The sequence below is a fragment of the Mercenaria mercenaria genome, chromosome 3, assembly GCF_021730395.1.
Source record: "Mercenaria mercenaria strain notata chromosome 3, MADL_Memer_1, whole genome shotgun sequence".
NCBI lineage: Eukaryota > Metazoa > Mollusca > Bivalvia > Venerida > Veneridae > Mercenaria > Mercenaria mercenaria.
Genome location: NC_069363.1, coordinates 62,651,774 through 62,674,708, shown reverse-complemented (window position 1 = coordinate 62,674,708; position 22,935 = coordinate 62,651,774). Strand labels below are relative to the sequence as shown.

The 22,935-nt window shown below is 36.7% G+C and overlaps 1 protein-coding gene across 2 annotated transcripts; it reads right to left on the bottom strand.

The window, feature by feature from the left end:
* Positions 1 to 626: 626 nt before the first annotated feature.
* LOC123524551 (target of EGR1 protein 1-like) lies at positions 627 to 22,863 on the bottom strand. Of its 2 annotated transcripts, XM_045302832.2 has the most exons (7): positions 22,755 to 22,863; positions 21,101 to 21,243; positions 18,922 to 18,962; positions 14,155 to 14,455; positions 10,652 to 10,911; positions 9,600 to 9,762; positions 627 to 2,612 (listed from the first exon to the last, which is right to left on the bottom strand). In XM_045302832.2, the coding sequence occupies exons 2-7, from the start codon at positions 21,212 to 21,214 to the stop codon at positions 2,043 to 2,045; spliced, it is 1,449 nt and encodes a 482-aa protein (XP_045158767.2). In that variant the 5' UTR covers positions 21,215 to 21,243; positions 22,755 to 22,863; the 3' UTR covers positions 627 to 2,042. The 2 variants fall into 2 exon arrangements, with proteins under 2 accessions (XP_045158767.2, XP_053394700.1); XM_053538725.1 differs by lacking the exons at positions 21,101 to 21,243; positions 22,755 to 22,863 and adding an exon at positions 20,387 to 20,592.
* Between the last annotated feature and the right edge of the window lie 72 nt (positions 22,864 to 22,935).

Sequence of the window (22,935 nt, the reverse complement as noted above, 5' to 3'; positions counted from 1 at the left end):
TGAAGAACGTTTTTAAGGAGTTTGAAAGCAAACTGTCAAATAGTTGTACAGAAACCTGTTTTCCTGACTGATGTGAACATTGACAAAAAGGGGCATAATTTTGTAAAAGTGCAAAGCAGAGTTATGGAACCTGTACCATGCATGTCAGCTCATCACAGAGGACAACTGTGTGAAGTTTCAATCCATTCCGATTTGTAGGTACTGAGATACCAACTTACATACAAACACTTAACCAAAAATTGTTTAGTTGAAAAGGGGCATTATCTTGTAAAAATGCAAAATAGCATTAAGGAACCTGTGCAGTGCATGTCAACTCATTACAGTGGACAAGAAGAGTGTGTGAAGTTTCAATTCATTCCCAGATGTACAGAAATACCAGTATATAACAAAAACCTAACCAAACTGGGATGCAACACTGACAAAGGGGCAATAGTTCTACCAACTCTTCGAACTGACATTGAAGCTAAAATCTGTTTGGACAAGGTTAGAGACCACCTGCTGTTTTTCCATAGACTTCAATTATAACATTACGGCAAGTACGGCCTTCCATAATTCAAAACATGTATATCTAGTCACATTTTGTTCAAGAACTATCTTAGTTCCGCCAAACAATGAACAAAAACATGTGAATGATGGTACTTTATTTCAGTATTTTTCACATGAATGATATGACCCCTGTTTACATCATGCAGAAAACTGTTTCGTAAAACTATTTTCATTATACATGAGATGTAAATAGTGTCAAAATGTATGATAAAAATTTTGAGCTGCACCATGAGAAAGCCAACATAGTGCATTTGTAACCAGCATGGATCCAGACCAGCCTGTGTATCTGTGAAGTCTTGTCGGGATCCATGCTGTTCGTTAACGGTATCTCTAACTGCAATAGGCTTTGAAAGTGGATGCGCAGCTGGTCTGGATCCATGCTTGTCGCAAATGCACTATGTTGGTTTTCTCATTGTGTGATTCAAATACTCTAAACATGCTAACAAGGTTCAATTTCATAAACAAATCACTTCTTGGGTTTGTTTACATTACCGACCAATCAGAACAGACTAAACATTTAATACCTTTTTTTCATGGTAAACGATTACCTTATTCCCAGTAGATTCCCGTACTTCCTAATATCACCTGGTAATAGACTGTCTAGACTGTGTTTCAAATCCCCCTAGTTTTCTGAATGCACTAAAACTAGTTCAGAATATTAATAACTGTTATATTAAAACTCTGACCTTCTGTTAATTACTTTTTATGAATGCTGTACAGGTCCTGTTAGATAAAATATTAGCTTTCAGCAGTTTTATCACAAAATTAAATTCTAAATAAACTCTGGTGTTTTCATAACAGACAGTGACTTTTAGCATTTCAACAAAATAAAAGTACATTATTCAATTTCCTATTCGTTTCTACAAAAAAGAAAAGACATTCTTTGAATTACCACATGTTCTTTTCTTTATATTGTGCTTTATACCATTTTTAAGAAGTATTTGAAATTATTATGCGAAATAATGTTTTGTAGATGTTAGTAAAGGGCTTATGAATATTGACAGAGGTACTTTATGAAAATAATAATACGGGACATTTTCCCCACATACCCACCCCCACATTTAATCTTGTCTTCACAGCTACCAGGAGAGACTACTATTTCATTCACAAATTTTAGAACATGATTTTTTTTCCAAGAATTTCTTCCTAATTTTGTTTCGCAAGAACCAAGAATAAACTAAACTTCATTCTAAAATTCTCTAACGCTGGCAGCAGGAACTTTATAAATTCTGAAGTTTTTATAAGGAATGATGAAAAACCAGCCCAGGAAATGGTTGAATTCTGTTATCCACTGCTGGATAACCACATTGAATAGTTTTACAAAAATGTGTTACCAACAATGCCAAAAAAACTAATTTTTGTGTTTACATTATAATTTTCTGTAGACTCACATAGCTAAGTTCATTGCTAGTCTATTACACCCAGTTTTCTACTTCAGAGTAAATCTATTCCTATCTAATAACTTGGCAAAATTTTCAGTCATATTTTGCAACATTTTATTCTTTACAATCAGTGTTCCTTATTTTACTAATTTTCTCTAAATGCTGTTTTGAATGTTTGCTAAAACTACTTTTACTGACAGAGAGAGGATAGTCTTTCCCTCCAAGGTACAATTTGTTCTTCCACTCCTCAGTTTTATCTATCCATGTATCTCCTGAGGCCCTGTACACTGCATAAATAAAACCTGTCATAAAAGCATCATAACCAGCTCGGTGTCCACCATTTGCGTGTGTTTCTTCATTTGTCATTTCACTTTTCAACTTTTTCAAAATTTCTTCAGAGTCTATTAATTTTCTCTTTACACCACTATTGGTTCCATTTTCAACAGTATCCGTAACAACAACATCCTTTGATACTTCAGAGTTATTCCCCTTGGATACAGAATCATCACCATCATCATCATCATCGTCTAATGACTGTTGATTAATGTCTTTGGTCTCTCTATTTTGACGTCTACGTTTACGTTTTCTACTTTTATTTTTTTCCATGTAATTGTCCACATCAATGATCAGGTCAATATCATGTGACCTTGGGCAGAACTTCTCTTTTGGACACCATCCATGACCCTTTAAACATAAAAGTTACTTTCATAACACGTTTTCAATGAATTATTGAAATGTAGCAGTAAAGTGTATCTGGCATTATTTCATTTCAAAAATATGTTTGATATTTTCACTGTGTAAAAAGTATGAAATAAATTTAACCAAGTCTAAAAGAACACAATGAGTAAAATGTAGTTAAATCAAATAGAAACAAGAGTTGTCAGAATGACAGCATACTTTACTGTTTGAAAATGAAGAAGTCAAAATGAAAGAAATCTGTGAATGTAATAGAACCAAGAGCTGTTTGTAAAACTCATGTACACCCCTAGTTTACTAGTTGGAGAAAACTGGGTATGTAATTTTTAGTTATTGAATAGAAATTGTTATCAACCTGGCAGTCACTGTGACCATGACCTTTAATATACAGACCCCAAAAATCATATGAGTCATCTGCTAACTACAGACGTTTAGAGGCCTAAGAGTGCTTCAGATACTGATTAGCAACCACAATTAGTTTAAAGGTAACTGTGACCCTGACCTCTGACAAAATAACACAAAACAAAAGCTGTCCGATGACAGCGCGCTCGACTATTCGAATAATTGATTGGATGGGGTCAAAATATTTCTACAGATATTCAGACAAAAGAAAACTAGAGCTATCACTAAAGGTGATGAATGTACCCCCCGCATGCACTGACACAGTACATTGCAATTTGACGCACACAAGATTGCATAATTATGTGGACTGTATGTATATAGACTGCATGTATACAGTATAGTAACAAAAAACAAAGTCCCATAACTATGCAGAATATCTATCTAAAAGAAAGTAACATGCACCATGCACAACTAGGGTTGGTACTGATCACTTGTGTGAAGTTTCATTAAATTGTGTGCAAGGGTTTGGTAGATTAGGCACGCACAAGATTGCATATGCAGACTGTATGTACATAGTATGTTAACAAGAAACAAGTCCCATAACTCTGCAATTTTTGTCACTGAAAGAACCTACATGTAACATGCCCCATGCACAACTACTGTTGTTACTGATCACTTGTGTGAAGTTTCATTAAATTGTGTAAAGGGGATGAGGAGAGATGGTGCGCACAAGATTGTGTCTATGTATATAGTATAGTAACAAAAAAACAAAGTCCCATAACTCTACAAATTTTTTTTCTAAAAGAACCTAACATGCCCCGGGGGGTACAAAAATACATTAGACAAACAATGTTCCTGTATTTGTGGATTTCAATAAGTCTTGCACTAAATGGCAATGTGTGAACCAATTTCAAAGTCCAAAAAGGGCCATTATTCAGCCAAAATAGCTGTCAGAGTTATGTACTCTTGCCTACAGATGGAAATCATGATGATAAACAAGTGTTCAAAGTTTAAAAGCCATATGTCAAATAGTTTTGACAAAACATGGACTTGTATGAAATCAGAACCAATTTCCAAGTCCAACAAGAGATCACAGAGTGATCTTGGCGCCCACCAATGTGCCATTTTTGAGTGTTCCAAATTTCAAGACTTATTGACTAGCTCAAGGTCAAATTTCATTTCTGTACACAACACAAATCTATGCATGTGGTCCAAATTTGAAGCCTGTACCTTCAAAAATGTGAAAGTAGGTCACTAGGTCAATGTCAAGGTCAAAGTTTGTTTCGGTACACAAAACTATGCATGTGGTCCTAAATTTGAAGCCTGCAGCTACAGAAATGTGAAAGTAGGTCACTAGGTCAATCTTAAGGTCAAAGTTCATTTTCGGTACACAAAACTATGCAAGTGGTCCAAATTTGAAGGCTGTAGCTTGAGAAATGTAAAAGTAGGTCACTAGGTCAAAATTATGGTCAAATTTTACTTCAGAATACAAAACTATGCATGTGGTCCAAATTTGAAGCCTGTACCTTCAAAAATGTGAAAGTAGGTCACTAGGTCAATGTAAAGGTCAAAGTTTGTTTCGGTACACAAAACTATGCATGTGATCCAAATTTGAAGGCTGTAGCTTGAGAAATGTAAAAGTAGGTCACTAGGTCAAAATCAAGGGCAAATTTTATTTCGGAATACAAAACTATGCATGTGGTCCAAATTTGAAGCCTGTAGCTTGAGAAATGTAAAAGTAGGTCACTAGGTCAAAATCAAGGTCAAATTTTATTTCGGAATACAAAACTATGCATGTGGTCCAAATTTGAAGCCTGTACCTTCAAAAATGTGAAAGTAGGTCACTAGGTCAATGTAAAGGTCAAAGGTCATTTCAGTACAAAAAACTATGCAAGTGGTCCAAATTTGAAGGCTGCAGCTTGAGAAATGTAAAAGTAGGTCACTAGGTCAAAATCAAGGTCAAATTTTATTTCAGAATACAAAACTATGCATGTGGTCCAAATTTGAAGCCTGTACCTTCAAAAATGTGAAAGTAGGTCACTAGGTCAATGTCAAGGTCAAAGTTTTTTTCGGTACACAAAACTATGCACGTAGTCCAAATTTGAAGGCTGTAGCTTGAGAAATGTGAAAGTAGGTCACTAGGTCAAAATCAATGTCAAATTTCATTTTGAAACACGAAACTATGCATATGGTCCAAATTTGATGCCTGTACCTTAAAAAATGTGAAAGTAGGTCACTAGGTCAAAATAAAGGTCAAAGTTTTTTCCAGTGCACAAAATTATGCATGTGGTCCAAATTTGAAGGCTGTAGCTACAGAAATGTGAAAGTAGGTCACTAGGTCAAAATCAAGGTCAACTCATGTCAAGGTTCATCTTGCCACTCAAAAATATACATGTGGTCCAAGTTTGAATGTTGTAGTTACTGACAAGAACATTTTAAAAGCTTTTCCCTATATAAGTCTATATGAACCATTTGACCCCCAGGGCGGGGCCATATTTAACCCTAGGAGGATAATTTGACAAACTTGGTAGAGAAACACTAGATGATGCTACATTACAAGTATCAAAGCCCTAGGCTTTGTGGTTTGGACAAGAAGATTTTCAAAGTTTTTCCCTATATAAGTCTATGTAAACCATATGACTCCCAGGGCGGGGCCATATTTGACCCTAGGGGTATAATTTGAACAATCTTAGTTGAAGACCACTAGATGATGTCACATACAAAATATCAAAGCCCTAGGCCCTGTGGTTTTGGACAAGAGGTTATTCAAAGTTTTTCCCTATATAAGTCTATATAAACCATGTGACCCCCAGGGCGGGGCCATATTTGACCCCAGAGAAATAATTTGAATCATCTTGGTAGAGGACCACTAGATGATGCTTCATACCAAATATCAAAGCCCTAGGCTCTGTGGTTATGGACAAGAAGGTTTTCAAAGTTTTTCCCTATATAAATCTATATAAATTATAGAAATAAACAAAGGGCCATAACTCACTCATAAATTGTTGAACCAGTCTGATTTTCAGGGGGACACAACTAGGGTACCAATACATCATTCTGACAAAGTTTGGTCAAAATCCCCCCAGTAGTTTCTGAGGAGATGCGATAACGAGAAATTGTTAACGGACGGACGGACGGACGGACGGACGGACGGAATGACGGACGGACGGACCACGGACACAGAGTGATTTTAATAGCCCACCATCTTATGATGGTGGGCTAAAAAGGGCAACAATTCAGCCAAAATATAAGACAGAGTTATGAACTCTTTCCTACAGATAGAGACTATTACACTGAACAAGTGATAAAAGTTTCAAAGCCATATGTCAAACACTTTACACAAAATATGAACTGGTACGAAAAACTTAACCAAGATTTGTAAGTCAAAAGGAGCCATAATTCAGCCAAAATCCTTGATGAAGTTATGTACTCTTGCCTATAACTTGACATGGTGATGGTAAACAGGTGTTGAAAGTTTCAAAGCTTTAACTTCAAAGACTTTGTCAAAATATGAACTGGTACGAAAACTTAACCCAGATTTCTAAGTCAAAAAGGACCATAATTCAGCCAAAATCCTTGATGGAGTTATGTGCTCTTGCCTATAACTGGCCATGGTGATGGTAAACAAGAGTTGAAAGTTTCAAAGCTTTATCTCAAAAGACTTTGTCAAAATGTGGACTGGTACGAAAAACTTAACCAAGTTGTGATGTAGACGCATGTTGAGTAGGATAGCTCTACTTATACTTCGTATAGTCAAGCTAAAAATCAGCATGCATTCACCATATGTACTTTGAAGCGCTAAAAGTTTTAGATCAGAAAGCATTTTCAGTATCCTGGTCATCTGTTGATCAATATCACTCATTCTATGAAGCCTCAAGGCACTAGGTCTAAATGCCCTTTACTTATTGACTGGCAGCAGGCTGATGGTCAGGTCACAGTTGATCTACTAACAATCAGAGTCATCTACTGACCACAAGCAGTCATTCAATGAAGTTTGACAACAATATGCCTAAGTGTCCTTTATTTACTGAGTAGAAGCCATTTTTCAATCTAAAAGTTATTGTGACCTTGTGACCTAAGCTTACTGACTCCAACACAATAGGGTTCATCTACTAATCGCTGGCAGCCGTCCTATGCAGTTTGATTACAGTTGATCAAAGCATTTTTCAAGTTGATGGACTGGCAGACCAACAGACAGATATGTGCAAAACAGTTAACAATACACACTTCTCACTAAAGGCAAGCATAAAAAATCTATAGATTTGTTAATCTTTCTGTGTGAGTAGCGGGGAGTGGGTTTTAATGCAGTTATGGAGGTGTATTTGCAGTACTCAGCTACTGACTGCAAATGTCTGACCATTACCAAGACCAATCCTTGTGAGGTTTTATGAAAACAGAGGCAGTATTAAGGAACATGTAGTGACATTAAGAGACTTTGCTATAAAACTATTAACCACATTGCAATGGCAATACAAATACCAGGATAAGTAAAAAGGCTTTCCTAATTTTTAAAACAGTCAAGTTAAAACATGAAATAAAAAGAAAATTTGTTGGTTTTATATGTCACATCAAAACATCTTTCACTCCTGAGCACCAAATTATACATTTTCAACTCATGGCAATGCCACATATAACAAAAGCACCGCCTTGCAGGTGCAGACACTCATCTGATTTTTTGTCTATGTATAACAGAAATATTGTCCTACCTGTGTGTGGCTGTTTTTATGATATTTTCTAAGTCCAAAAGGGGCCATAATTCTTGCAAAAAGCAGGATGGAGTTATGTTTCTTGCTGCACAGAGTCAGCTTTTGATGGTGAACAAGTGTTGCAAGTTTTAAAGCAATAGCTTTGATAGTTTAGGAGAAAAGCTAACCTAAACATAAAACTTAACCAAGAATTTCTTTAAGTCAAATAGGGGCTATAATTCTTGCAAAAAGCAATGTAGAGTTACAGTACTTGCTGTGCAGAGTCAGCTTTTAATGGCAAGCAACTGCTCAATGTTTTAAAGCAAAAGATTTGACTGTTAAGGAGAAAAGTTGACCTAAACGCAAAACTTAACCAAGAAATCTGATTTTTTCAAAGTCCAAAAGAGGTCATAATTCTTCCAAAAAGCAGGATGGAGTTATATTACTTGCTGTACAGAGTCAACTATTGATGGTGAACAAGTGTTGCAAGTTTTAAAGCAATAGCTTTGATAGTTTAGGAGAAAAGCTGACCTAAACATAAAACTTATCCAGGCAATGCTGACGCCGATCAAGTGATGACAATAACTCATTTTTTTTTTAAAAATCAGATGAGCTAAAAGTAGTGTATCTGGTGTTTACATAGTGCAATCTATTTTGATTTAATACTAAAACAAACAAATATCCTTAACAGACTAACAAAACTTTGTAACATTACACAGTTTTTTGCCAGAATCTTTCAAAATACTTCTGAAGGACACAAACACCCTGTCAAAAATACTGGCTAAAAAGTGTCATGTGTTGTGTCTGAAGATTTGTTAAGTGTATATTTTAACCAAGGCCTGGCCTGACTTTAACCAATATAGCAATTATCACATATGAAGAATAGCACATGATAAAAATTTTCTTTGGGAACAACAACCAGACAAAAATAACTCCTGCTGCTTGAAAAACAAAGACAAATACCATAACTGTTTTTAGCACCTTGCATTCATCACTACCTTTGTAGCACTTGTATCAAAACAAGCAACCTGATCAGCAAAATAGGCAAGCCTTGGGCACACCAGACACAAGCAAAACAGCAAAACAAGCAAGCCTTGGGCACACCAGACACAAGCAAAACAAGCAAGCCTTGGGCACACCAGACACGAGCAAAACAGCAAAACAAGCAAGCCTTTGGCACACCAGACACGAGCAAAACAGGCAAGCCTTGGGCACATCTGACAAACAAAGCAGGCCTCGGGCATACCCGACACAAGCAAAACAGGCAAGCCTCGGGCATACCCGACACAAGCAAAACAGGCAAGCCTCGGGCACACCTGAAACAAGCAAAACAGGCAAGCCTTGGGCACACTGAAACAAGCAAAACAGGCAAGCCTCGGGCATACCCGACACAAGCAAAACAGGCAAGCCTCGGGCACACCTGAAACAAGCAAAACAGGCAAGCCTCGGGCACACCAGAAACAAGCAAAACAGGCAAGCCTCGGGCATACCTGACACAAGCAAAACAGGCAAGCCTCGGGCACACCTGAAACAAGCAAAACAGGCAAGCCTCGGGCACACCTGAAAAAAGCAAAACAGACAAGTAATATTTACAAATGCAGGATAAAATCACCACTGCTCAATTTGATCAAGGCTGACAAAATTTCCAATGATTTTGTTGAATATAAATTTTAAAATTAATGAAGATGAAAAACAGAATTTTTAAGATGATAATTATTGAATCTAAATGAAATGAAAATTTGGACATTATTGAAAAAAAAATGAGAGGGTATTTGTCTTGGTCAAACTGAGCAGGATCAATTTTGTACTGGGAGAAATTTGTCTGTATTCCAATATTTACAACTGGTTTATACTGCTATAGAGCTTGTGTATTGGCCATCAATATTGTAGATGTGGATGCAAAATAAACACCTAAATGACATACTGTATAAACCGTAAACAAACTTACTGTGTAGGTGTCACACAAAGCGGCTTTATAAGCATCTGGATTTTCACCGATGTCAAACTGTGGTTTGATGTTACAGTTCCTGTAAGTAACATGTGGGTAGCTGGCCGGGTAGTGCGGGAAATGTATGGTACACTTTCCACATTTATTCTCATTGTCTTTTTGGCTGAAAAGCATCAAAAGTTGTAAGGAATACAAGTTATTGGAAACTCATTGCACATGATTTTATGAAAAACAAATTCTCACCAATGCCCCTTTAGCACTGGCTTAAGCAGTATTCAATCTTCAAATCTAAATGATTTGAAATCAATGATCCCAAAGGACCAGAAAATATAACAACACTGAGATGAAGTCGAGGAGACTTTTTTACAGCCGCCACACAGCACTTAACACCCGCTGTTGTGAAGTAAATGAAATCTGGAAAGTAGATCCCTCAGAAGTCATGTACTTGTTTAAACAGAACTGACTAATAGAAAACTTATTAAGGATAACATGGTGCAATAGCCACATTTCATATCTTGTAACTGGATGGTAACATTTAAATGAAATCTGGTCACTTTAAAGACATTTAAAATTAAAAACTTCTCACCGAGAGATTTTTCAAATTTTATCATTTTTTGGGGGAGATAATTGGTATTGAAATTAACATTGATGCTTATGGGAAATATATAATTTCTTTGATTATAAGAATCTGAACTTGAGTTTCGAGAACATTTTGTGGGAGAAAGCTGCATTATACGATTCTGATACAAATATCAAAAAGAAATCTAAAATTCCCCATTGGGAAAAGAAGTAAATCATTTCTTTTCTAGTTTTCAGGGAGACAACTCATGAAAAACCAAAATTATCAGCGGATGTAATCTAAAGGAAATTTTGAGAACTTCTGTCAATATATAACTTGTCAATACATTTGTTATATAGTTTGACATCTTTAAAGCTTAAATTATCAAGCTGTATATACGCTTTTGGTGAAATTGAGGCCTATTACACCATGTTATCCTTAAGTGTAAGCTTAGGTCAAACAAGCAAGATTGGAGGGTTAAAACATTCCATACCATTTTCTAAATACATATTCCAAATAAGAGGCTTGCATGAGGTGCTCAAAGTCAGTGATATACTTTGTATCAATAATTCCATTTGGGAACATGTCACTGAGATCTGCTAGAAACATGGCTGAGGTCGGCGGCAGACTGGTATACAGATTCTCATACATAAACAACAGGTCAACCAGTCCATTATGAAGCACTATGGGCTTCTCCATGGCAACAAGTTCCACAAACAAATGTCTGACTGACTGAATGTTTTTGTCTTCTGTCTGAAAAACAAAGATTCAGTCTAATTAAAAATGTCCGAACAATCTTAACATAATGGCAAAGGCTTTCAAGATTTTGAACTAAAGTAATTTGAAATTATTTTCAACATTTGGTCTAGTTTGCACTACTTTGTTTTAGCTTGATTGTGATGAAAACCTCAAGCTTATTTGAACCACTCTCGAGTCAGCTTCCTGGAAAAACCAGTACTGGTGTCATATGAAAAGTCATGGTTGTGACCCCAGAGGGAATCAAACCCATGATCCCTGGATTAAGTGGCCAACACTTTATCCACTAGACCACTGCTCCCCTTACTAGACCACCACTAACCTTTGACGCATGTGTGTCTGACCTAAAATAGTTATGCTTTCAAAGTATACTGATGAAATAAATTGAATTCTGGATATGAAAAATATGGTCTACTTTAAATGTAACAACGTATTTCATACACACAAAAAAAAAACCCTGTGATTTACAACTATTAATACAGTTTCATATACTTGTTCTTTCACACTGTTCTAATTGGTCAAAAGCTGCATAATTTTTATCCATCTCCAGAATGCGCAACCTTGGCAGGTCAAACGATTTGTGGGAACTGAAACGCAAGAACTGTTTAATCATGGCTTCACTGAAGAAAATGCATTTCGACTGCAAATCTATAAGATTAAAAAGCTGTATGATTTAGATGAGGGACATCCATGACCAAGTGGTTAAGTTAGTTAACTATAAATCATATGTCAATCACCACTGTGGGTTCAAGCCCTACTTGTGCTATTATGTTAGGCAGCCATCCAGTTTCCCTGTAGGAAGTCAGTGGTTCTAACCAGGCACACGCCCACCTATGCCTAAAATAAAGCCTGGAGAGACACCCTGGAAGCTTCCTGTACCATTAACCCTTATCATGCTCGACATGATTGATTCTGCCTTTACGACCAGAGTAGGTCATGATCAGCCTGCACATCCATGCAGTCAGATCAATATCTGCAATGTTCACTATTCAGTCAGTATCTTTTTCTTGTAAACACCCCTTTTAACAGTTAATGGTACAGTCCAAATCGAAAGATGGACAAGTTCATTATAGAAATTCAGCAGGGTAAGGGTTAAAAGCTGGAAAAAATGCCACATGACCCGTACTGTGTCAGTGCCTTAGAACAAAAGAAACGTCAACTCTAGTTGAATTCTTACTATTTTAAATCAGTTAAAGTCATAAATTCTAGAATGAGGTACATTTGTACTTGTTAACTATTTCCTGAAAGTTCAAACTCACTATCCACACTCAGGTACTGCTGAAATATATTAACACTCCTTCTTTATATCAAGTCATTCCCACATTCTAACTGTAAGTTAACATCTCGAGCCCCAATCCTATGTGCTAATTCTATGTTCATGCTCTTGATAGTTCTCATCCCTACTTCCTTTGCAGTGGTCTGATGAATTATCACTGTGCTCAAAATACACCAGGGGAAGTTTATGATCAGCACAAACAGAAATTAAAACCATATGACTGCCAGACAAAACAAGTTGAGACTGACTTTCTATTATCATTTACTTTCCATTATTACAGTCAAACTCGCTTTATACGAACTCATCCGGACCTAAGAAATATGTTCGTATCAAACGAAATTCGTATTAATGAATGTATGACCAGATAATTTGTCCGAGCAATTTGGGCAGTATCACCGGTATCATCGGTGAATAGATTCCAATATTATGATACATGAAAGTAGTTAACAGTTTTAAACGGATTAAGTTAATTCATTCAGATAACATTGAAATTACTCAAGAAAAGTCATACTTAAACAGGTAAAACTGTATTAATTTAAATTTTAATGTGCGGTCGAGGTCAAGAGCGCCAAATTATATCCACCGCCAACATTAAAGCTTGTACTATATAACAAGCATTCTAAGAGGTATAAAAGTTTGTATATTTTGGAAGACACAGCCTACCTGTATCTACACTAGAACGTCAATAATGTGTATAAAATTATTTACACCTCTTACAAATCTTGACCTGTTAATTGATTAAATTATTTTATATTGACATGATACACAAATGACCGAGTGTTTGTTTGTGAATAGGTGTAAACTACTCCATTGTCCAATTACCAAGAGGCACAAGTTTGACCATATTATTATTTTCAACACATTTTATAACGGCCCCGACTTCTAAAATTAATTCGTATCAAAAGATGGAAAAGTATAATATTTAAGCTTACTGGGACTTCCAAAATGTGTTCGTATCTACCGATTATTCGTATCAAGCGAGTTCGCTATTACCGAAATAATTTTACAAAGAAAATAGAAGGACTCGGCAGGGGAATTCGGACTTTGTTCGTTTAATCCGAAAATTCGTATCAAGCGAGTTCGTATTAAGTGGACTCGACTGTATTTCTAAACCTGTGCTTGTTAACATCACTGTTTTAATGGCCAGATAGTATATGTACATAAAAGAACCCGAAAAAAACTTTAATATCACAAAGACCTCTACATTTTATCATGATAAAATCCAATTTCACATTCAACCAAAAATGCTATGAACAAGTCTCAGGCATACCACTGAAGATGCTTTTGTAGAAAAGCGCATGTCTTATAGGTAAGAAGTCACCAGGGGACAGAAGGGAAAGTCAAAGAGACATTGATGGTTGGCTGCAATAGGGATCATCTACTTGACAAGTCTAATCATTCCACTAAGTTTCAACATTCTGGGCCCAGTGGTTTTCAAGTTATGAATTTGAAACGGTTTTCCATGTTCAGGCCCCTGTGATTTTGACCTTTGATTGAGTGAACCTAAAATCAATAGGGGTCATCTACTCTGCATGACTAATCATCATATAGTTTCATCATCCTGGGTTAGGTGGTTCTCAAGCTATTGATCGGAAATGGTTTTCCATATTCAGGCCCCTATGACCTTGACCTTTGATGGAATGACCCCAAAAACACTAAAGGGATAGTCTACTCCATAAGCCCTGCCATCCTATGAGGTTTGAAGTTGTTCTCCAGTTTTTGATTGGAAATGAAGTATGACGAACGGATGGATGGACAGGGCAAAAACGATATGTCTCCCCCAGCAGGGTGGGGGTGGGGGGTGAAACATAACAAGATATTCTACAAGTTTCAAGCAGAACAGAAAATAACTTTTATGAGATTGCACCACTGTAATATAGCCACATTTGGAGAGATGTATCACATTCCATCATACTGTTTGTTGAAATTTAAGCCATTAATGTACAAGAACCTTCAACTAATACCTTATCTGCACCCCTATAGTATGGTACACCTTTCTCATATTGTTTGTTGAAATCAAAACCATGATGTACAAGAAACCTCAAAGACTGAGGTTCTACCACAAACTCTTCCTCGCAAAGCAGCATTATGTTGAAAGTCTGAACTATGTAACTGGATCCTGATTGGCTACTTGTTAAGCAGCTTCCTTCTGACTGGCTGTTCCGTGATGGTGGTGACATCTGTTGGAAACAAGACATACCAAGGGAGAGAACTGACCTAGATTTAGCAGTATCACAGATGTTCTTGTAACGGTCTTCAACAGACCTGAAATGACAGTATTTATCAACCTCTGATAAAATTTAATAGTACTGCAACGATTCAAAATTTAAGATTATTTCTCATCAACTTATGACTGTGTTCAGTAACTGATGACTATGTACCGTCACTGATGTATGTGTACAGTTAATGATGACTGTGTTCAGTAACTGATGACTATGTACAGTCACTGATGTATGTGTACAGTTAATGATGACCGTGTACAATATATGCTGATGTGTAAAGCAACTGATAACTGTGCAAAACAACTGAAGACAGTGTAAAGTTACTGATGTCTATGTAGAGTATCTGATGAATGTGTACAATTATGGATGACTGTGCACAGTAACAGTTGACTGTGTACAGTTACTGATGACTGTGAAGAGCATCTGATGTCTGTGTACAGTTACTGATGACTGTGTACAGTAACTGTTGACTGTGTACAGTAACTGATGAATGTGTACAGTAACAGATGACTATGTATAGTAACAGATGACTGTGCAAAGTAACTGATGACTGTGTACAGTAGCTGATGACTGTGCAAAGTAACTGATGACTGTGTACAGTAACTGATGACGGTGCAGCAACTGATGACTATGTACAGTAACTTATGACTGCATACATTAACTGATGACTGTGTACAGTAACTGATGACTGCGTACAGTAACTGATGACTGTGTACAGCAACTGATGACTGTGTACAGTAACTGATGACTGCGTACAGTATCTGATGACTGTGTACAGCCACTGATGACTGTGTACAGCAACTGATGACTGCATACAGTAACTGATGACTGTGTACAGTAACTGCTGACTGTTTACAGTAACTGCTGACTTTGTACAGTAACTGATGACTGCGTACAGTAACTGGTGACTGTGTACAGAAACTGGTGACTGAGAACAGTAACTCATGACTAAGTACAGTTACTGATGATTGTGTACAGTAACTGATGATTGTGTACAGTAACTGGTGACTGAGTACAGTAACTGATGACTTTGTACAGTAACTGGTGACTGTGTAAAGTAACTTATGCCTGTGTACAGTAACTGATGACTTTGTATAGTAACTGGCGACTGTGTACAGAAACTGATGACTGAGTACAGTAACTGATGACTGAGTACAGTAACTGATGACTGTGTACAGTTTCTGATGATTGTGTACAGTAACTGATGACTGTGTACAGTAACTGATGACTTTGTACAGTAACTAATGACTTTGTACAGTAACTAATGACTGTGTACAGTAACCGATGATTGTGTACAGTAACTGATGACTTTGTATAGTAACCGGTGACTGTGTACAGAAACTGATGACTGAGTACAGTAACTGATGACTGAGTACAGTAATTGATGACTGTGTACAGAAACTGGTGATTATGTACAGTAACCGGTGACTGTGTACAGTAAATGATGACTGTGTACAGAAACTGGTGATTATGTACAGTAACTGATGACTGAGTACAGTAATTGATGACTGTGTACAGAAACTGGTGATTATGTACAGTAACTAATGCCTGAGTACAGTAATTGATGACTGTGTACAGTAACTGGTGACTGAGTACAGTAACTGATGACTGAGTACAGTAATTGATGACTGTGTACAGAAACTGGTGATTATGTACAGTAACTGGTGACTGAGTACAGTAATTGATGACTGTGTACAGAAACTGGTGATTATGTACAGTAACTGATGACTGAGTACAGTAATTGATGACTGTGTACAGAAACTGGTGATTATGTACAGTAACTGGTGACTGTGTACAGAAACTGATGACTTTGTACAGTAACTGGTGACTGTGTACAGTAACTGATGACTGTGTACAGTAACTGATGACTGTGTACAGTAACTGATGACTTTGTATAGTTACTGGTGACTGTGTACAGAAACTGATGACTGAGTACAGTAACTGATGACTGAGTACAGTAACTGATGATTGTGTACAGTAACTGGTGATTATGTACAGTAACTGGTGACTGTGTACAGAAACTGATGACTTTGTACAGTAACTGGTGACTGTACAGAAACTGATGACTTTGTACAGTAACTGGTGATTGTGTACAGTAACTGATGACTGTGTACAGTAACTGATGACTTTGTACAGTAACTGGTGACTGTGTACAGAAACTAATGACTGAGTATAGTAACTGATGACTGAGTACAAAAACTGATAACTGTGTACAGTTACTAATGATTGTGTACAGTAACTGATGATCGGTACAGTAACTGGCGACCGGGTACAGAAACTGATGACTTTGTGCAGTAACTGGTGACTGTGTACAGAAACTGATGACTTTGTACAGTAACTGGTGACTGTGTACAGTAACTGATGACTGAGTACAGTAACTGATGACTGTATACAGTTACTAATGATTGTGTACAGTAACTGATGACTGTGTACAGTAACTGGTGACTGAGGACAGTAACTGGTGACTGTGTACAGTAACTGGTGACTGTGTACAGTAACTGGTGACTGAGTACAGTAACTGGTGACTGTGTACAGTAACTGATGACTGAGTACAGTAACTGATGACTGAGTACAGTAACTGATGACTGTGTACAGTTACTGATGATTGTGTACAGTAACTGATGACTGTGTACAGTAACTGATGATTGTGTACAGTAACTGATGACTGAGTACAGTAACTGATGACTGAGTACAGTAACTAATGACTGTGTACAGTAACTGATGATTGTGTACAGTAACTGATGACTGAGTACAGTAACTGATGACTGAGTACAGTAACTGATGACTGTGTACAGTTTCTGATGATTGTGTACAGTAACTGATGACTGAGTACAGTAACTGATGACTGTGTTCAGTAACTGATGATTGTGTACAGTAATTGGTGATTGTTATTAAAGTGAAAATTTGATACTTTTGGTTTTATTAACAAAAAGCATCTGCCAACATCGCATTAATGAAAAAGATCACACCAGTAAAAGTAATCTTACCTATCATAAACATGTATTATTGTAATCACTGTATCTGGAATATAACACAAGATAATATCAAATTACTGTGCTTCATCTATGAAGTCATATTTGGTCAGGCCAATACATCCTTTTTCATTTTTATGATGTATCAGGATTAATTGATTACCCTATTACTATAAACTGTTGTATAAACCATGCATGATAGGGGCTATACAGGCTTGGGCTTGTATGACGGATCTGGAGTTATACCAGCTTAAACTAGTTTGACAAACCTCAAGTTGTAGAAACTTGGGCTAGTATGATGGACCTCTAGTTGTAGAGACTTGGGCTAGTATGATGGACCTCAAGTTGTAGAGGCATGGGCTAGTATGACGGACCTCGAGTTAAAGAGACTTGGGCTAGTATGACGGACCTCAAGTTGTAGAGACATGGGCTAGTATGACGACCTCAAGTTGTAAAAGCTTGGGATAGTACGAAGGACCTCGAGTTATACAGGCTTGGGCTAGTATGATGAACCTTAAGTTATTACAGGCTTGGGCTAGTATGGAAGACCTCGAGTTGTAGAGGCTTGGGCTAGTACGAAGGACCTCGAGTTATACAGGCTTGGGCTATTATGATAACCCTTGAGTTACACAGGCTAAGGCCAGTATGATGGACCTTGAGTTGTAGAGACATGGGCTAGTACGACAGACCTCGAGTTGTAGAGGCTTGGGCTAGTACAGAGGACCTCCAGTTATACAGACTTGGGCTAGTATGATAACCCTCATGTTACACAGGCTTAAGCTAGTATGATGGACCTTGAGTTGTAGAGACATGGGCTAGTATGACAGACCTCCAGTTGTAGAGGCTTGGGCTAGTACGAAGGACCTCGAGTTATAAAGGCTTGGGCTAGTATGATAACCCTCGAGTTACTCGAGGGTTATCATACTAGCCCAAGCCTCTCAGTTACATAGGCTCAGGTTAGTATGATGGACCTCGAGTTGAAGAAATTTGGGCTAGAATGACGGACCTCAAGTTATAGAGACTTGGGATAGTATGGCGAACCTTGAGTTGTTAAGACTTGGGCTATTATGATGGACCTCGAGTTGTAGAGACATGGGCTAGTATGATGGACCTCAAGTTGTAGAAACCTGGGCTAGTATGACGAACCTCCAGTTGTTGGGCTAGTGCGAAGGACCTCGAGTTATAAAGGCTTGGGCTAGTATGATAGCCCTCCAGTTATACTGGCTAAAGTTGTAGAGACTTGGGCTAGTATGACAGAGGCTTGGGCTACTAGAAGGACCCCCGAGTTATACAGGCTTGGGCTAGTATGATGAACCTTGAGATATTACAGGCCTGGGCTTGTATGACAGACCTCGAGTTGTAGATACTAGGGCTATTATGACAGATATCCAGTTACACAGGCTCGGGTTAGTATGACGGACATCCAGTTGTACAGTCTATTGTATGATGGACCTCAGACCTTTTAAAGGACCATTATGTAAAGTTTAGCACAATATTTGTTAACATCTGTTAACGACTGTGTAAAATAATGACTTACTTTGCCCCAAGTTTCTTTCTATGGCCTAATCCACTCAGCTCCTGAAAATCAGCAAATCAATGAAAAATGCAAGCGATTCATGATTAATTGGCCAAGTATATTCTGTCATTCATTTTGCATGAACTCCAAATCAAATTAATTTATTTCTTATATTTTCATGATACTTCCTTTCAATTTGCTAACAATTTTCTTCATGCATTACACATATTTTGTTGTAGTTAACATTAGAATCAGCTTTCCAGTCACTCAGTTCATTAGACAGAACAACTGTGACATCATCTATGGAATGCTCTCCCAGTCTACATGAAAACATCGTCAAAACAGTGGCATGTTATGGGTAAGTGGCGTTATTGTAACTTTGGCGCCTTTGCTCGAGTGGTTCTAGCAAAATGAACATCATAATTTTGAAAAGAACAAACATGGAGAATGTAATTATACTGCTATGGCTGCACAAGTGGCCTTAGATGTTCTATTCAATGCTGCAATCATTGTTCTGGTTAAAGGCACTGACCTCCAGATTTTGGCTAAAAAATGATCTTTCTTCAAATTGGAGTTGGGTCATATTATGAACATTAGAAATGAGCTTTTTTCCTAAACTATTTTAAAAATGCCAAATCAAGAAAAAAAAGATGACCGTACTGTGAAACAAACACGGACTGACGTGGCAATAAAGTAATTTTCCGCTGTCATTACCAATACTGCTATAGAGGATTTAGTGTTCATTGCACGTTAAACATTGATACCATATTTATAATTGAGGCAATATACCTCACGTAAAGCTTTACCAGGGTTTTTTCTTGCTGTTTTGGGAACATAGCCTATACCCCCAAAATTGGGAATTTTGACGCATAAATGTTCCAGATTGGGAAATATTTAGTCCCATAGGATATATTAAGGATGTGTTTAAGCACTTTCTCATACACTTGTTTCACATTGTACAACCTCTTGAACATACCTCCATTACAAAATTGTCCATAATTTGGTCAATGTTTGTGCAATTTTGATGATTTTTTTTTTCAGAATGTAGATTGGGAATTTTTGCACTCATTTTGGGAAAAAAACATACTTTTTGGCATTGGGAATATAGCCCAATAACAGCTATAAAAACGGCTGAAAAAAAAACCTGATTACAAATGCTTTTAGATTTTCATCCTAAAAAGTAGCAGAGCTCCAGATAAGCTGTTGGTGCAATTGGGTATTTACTCATCACTTTTTGTCTGATTTGGGTATTGGAAATTTGAATTGGGTAAAAATATCATTACCCAGCCTTTTCAGAAGTAATTGGGTATTTGCTAAAACCAGTTGGGTATTTTACCAATCTCGCAATAACAACTGAGTATTTTTTGCTTACAGTATACATCGTATATATGATTAAACAGGATTGACTAAGTACCTAAGTACTTAAATGGCACCCTTCAATGTTTAATACAAAAATGTATTTAAAATTGTAATGAATATTCCATACTGTTGTTTTCTTTTTCACTTTTAATGCAGTCGGAGATCAGTTCATCCACAATATCCCGAACGATGTGGTCACCGCAATATGCATTCTCCCAAAAGATGTCATCTAGTATTGGTGACACTACATCGTCACAAACAGTCATTGTTGAACAGCAAAATATCCCACTAATTTGTTTGTTTGTGCTGCAACAGTGTTTTTTCTGCAACCTCTTTTGTATTTTATCGGCGTAAAATTTACAAAGCGTCCAAATGACACTGATCAGCTGACCGAATGGTCCTGTGATTTTTCCGATTAACTGCAACCTGTTCTGCGGTAACATATAACCAGTCTGTCAAATCTAGAGTTAAAGTCTCGTACCCGTTCTAGTAATAAGGAAAATGCGATACGTAAGCGATTTTTTACAAACTGGGTATTAGGAATTTTACTTGCATTTCAGTATGCACACTGTATGAATTCAATTGGGTTTTCTGCAATTTAAATTGCGTAAATACGCAAATACGCAGCTTATCTGGAGCTCTGAAGTAGTATTGTAAAAACAACTATACAATTCTCATGTATTTCCGTAACATTATAGTCTGTCAGCAATCAATTTTCAAACCAGTCTTAAGAAATACAGCATTAATTTTCAGATATCTAAAACAATCTCTTTTTTATTTTTTTTTCAAACAATCTGGAAGCCACTGCCTTTAATGTTAAATATCAAAAAATAAGAGTTACCGTATCAAGCCCTATAAATGTAGCATTTGACATTGCTAGTATCATAGATGGCCACACTTCTCGCAAATTATCACTGTGTACGTCTACAACAGGTACCCTACTGAAGTTTGACATTGCTTTAAGCTGACACTGAACAACACTTGCTAAAAATTAAAGAGAAAAAAATGTGAGAAAAGAAGAATTGCAACAAACTCTTTACAGGGTTGATAGACAATCCTGAAAATAAGCCGGGGGATTAATCATTCTAGAACATTAGCCTGATTTAGGAAGGAAGTGTCTAGGGGTACGGATTCGTACCTCTAGACAAGCCTGTTAGGGGTTTTCTAGGGGTACGGACCTCCGATTTTCTAGAGATTAAGGGTCATTTACATTTCAAATTTTGTTGAAAATGAAATAACAAATAAGAATTCATCAGAATTCACCTTAAACTTGGATCTAAATGTTTACAGATAACAACGTTCATACGATTTGTTACATTTTCTTTCGAAACATAAATAACCGTGGAACACCGAATAAATCATGATGATTCGAACTGGTAGAAAAAAAGATATAAAGATTAAACAAAAAAAAAGTTAAATATTTTGGGAAAAAAACTATTAAAAACAAATAAATACCTTAGGGTATTTATCTTTTCCACACATTTGGTAGCCGTTACGAGATACAAGGAACGTTTTCACAAACAGTTTCTTTTACTTAATGTCTGTTTACTGATAATTAAACAATCAGCTTCGTGCCGATTATCATTATATCTTGTTAAATAACAAAATAAATAGGTACATATTATTATGCTTAATTTATTTTTTTCTGCTGAATTTCAAATAGAATTCATTTCAGGGTTACACGTATTCATTTATCTGTTATCAACAGTTTATTTTACAACAAACTTACCGGCACGGAACAGTGTATTCATTTGGTGTTCCTCGGTTATTTAGGTTTTGAAAGAGAAGGTAAACAATCAGGTGAACACTGGTATCTGTAAACCATTTAGATCCAAGTTTTAAGTGAACACTGGTTAAGTCTTCTTTTTTATTTCATTTAACAAAATTAAGATATATATAACCCTACATATCTAGAAAAAGGAGGTCCGTACACCTAGAAAACCCCTAACAGGCATCAAAGAAGTATAAAATACACAGAATGGCAACTGGCTGTAATCTCGCGTGAGCTCGTGTCAGAGCGTGATTCGGCGTTATCTTACTAAAAACAAACATCGGCGAGCATGGAATTACAATTTGTACCTTTAAAACTACATTTAAAATACATTTTAGCTTCTAAAACAAAATTAGTTTAATTTGAAATGGTCTTAAGACACGAAGTACACATTTTTTTTTTGCCATCGAAAGAAGCGTGGTCATACGGTGATAATTATTTTACCGATGCATAATTGCTTTCGCATACAAAATGGTGCGTGGAGAAAACGCCACTTCCGGTAAACGAGATCTCGTTTTTTTGTCACGGGAGGTTGGCGAGATTTGCTCTGTATGCCTTTCAAGTTGCCAATATATTTATTTTTATAGCTCTTTGCAGGCATTTAGGAAACAAGATGAATCAAAATTGATCGAGCCCACCATATTATAAAACAAATAAATAGTACATGTACTTTTGTCTAATCAAATATATACACCAATGAATCTTCGAAGAGGGGTCTACCTACCTAATCACACACGATTTTGATTTTACATACCCAACACGTTTTGGATATTTTTCTTGAACAAATGGCGTAAAAATATGAAAGGGAAGTAGCTCGAAAAGGATTATTTATCACTCCTGCAGGTAGATTCAATGAATCAATAACGACTATCAATATTAATTTATCAATGGTTATTGTATAAGAA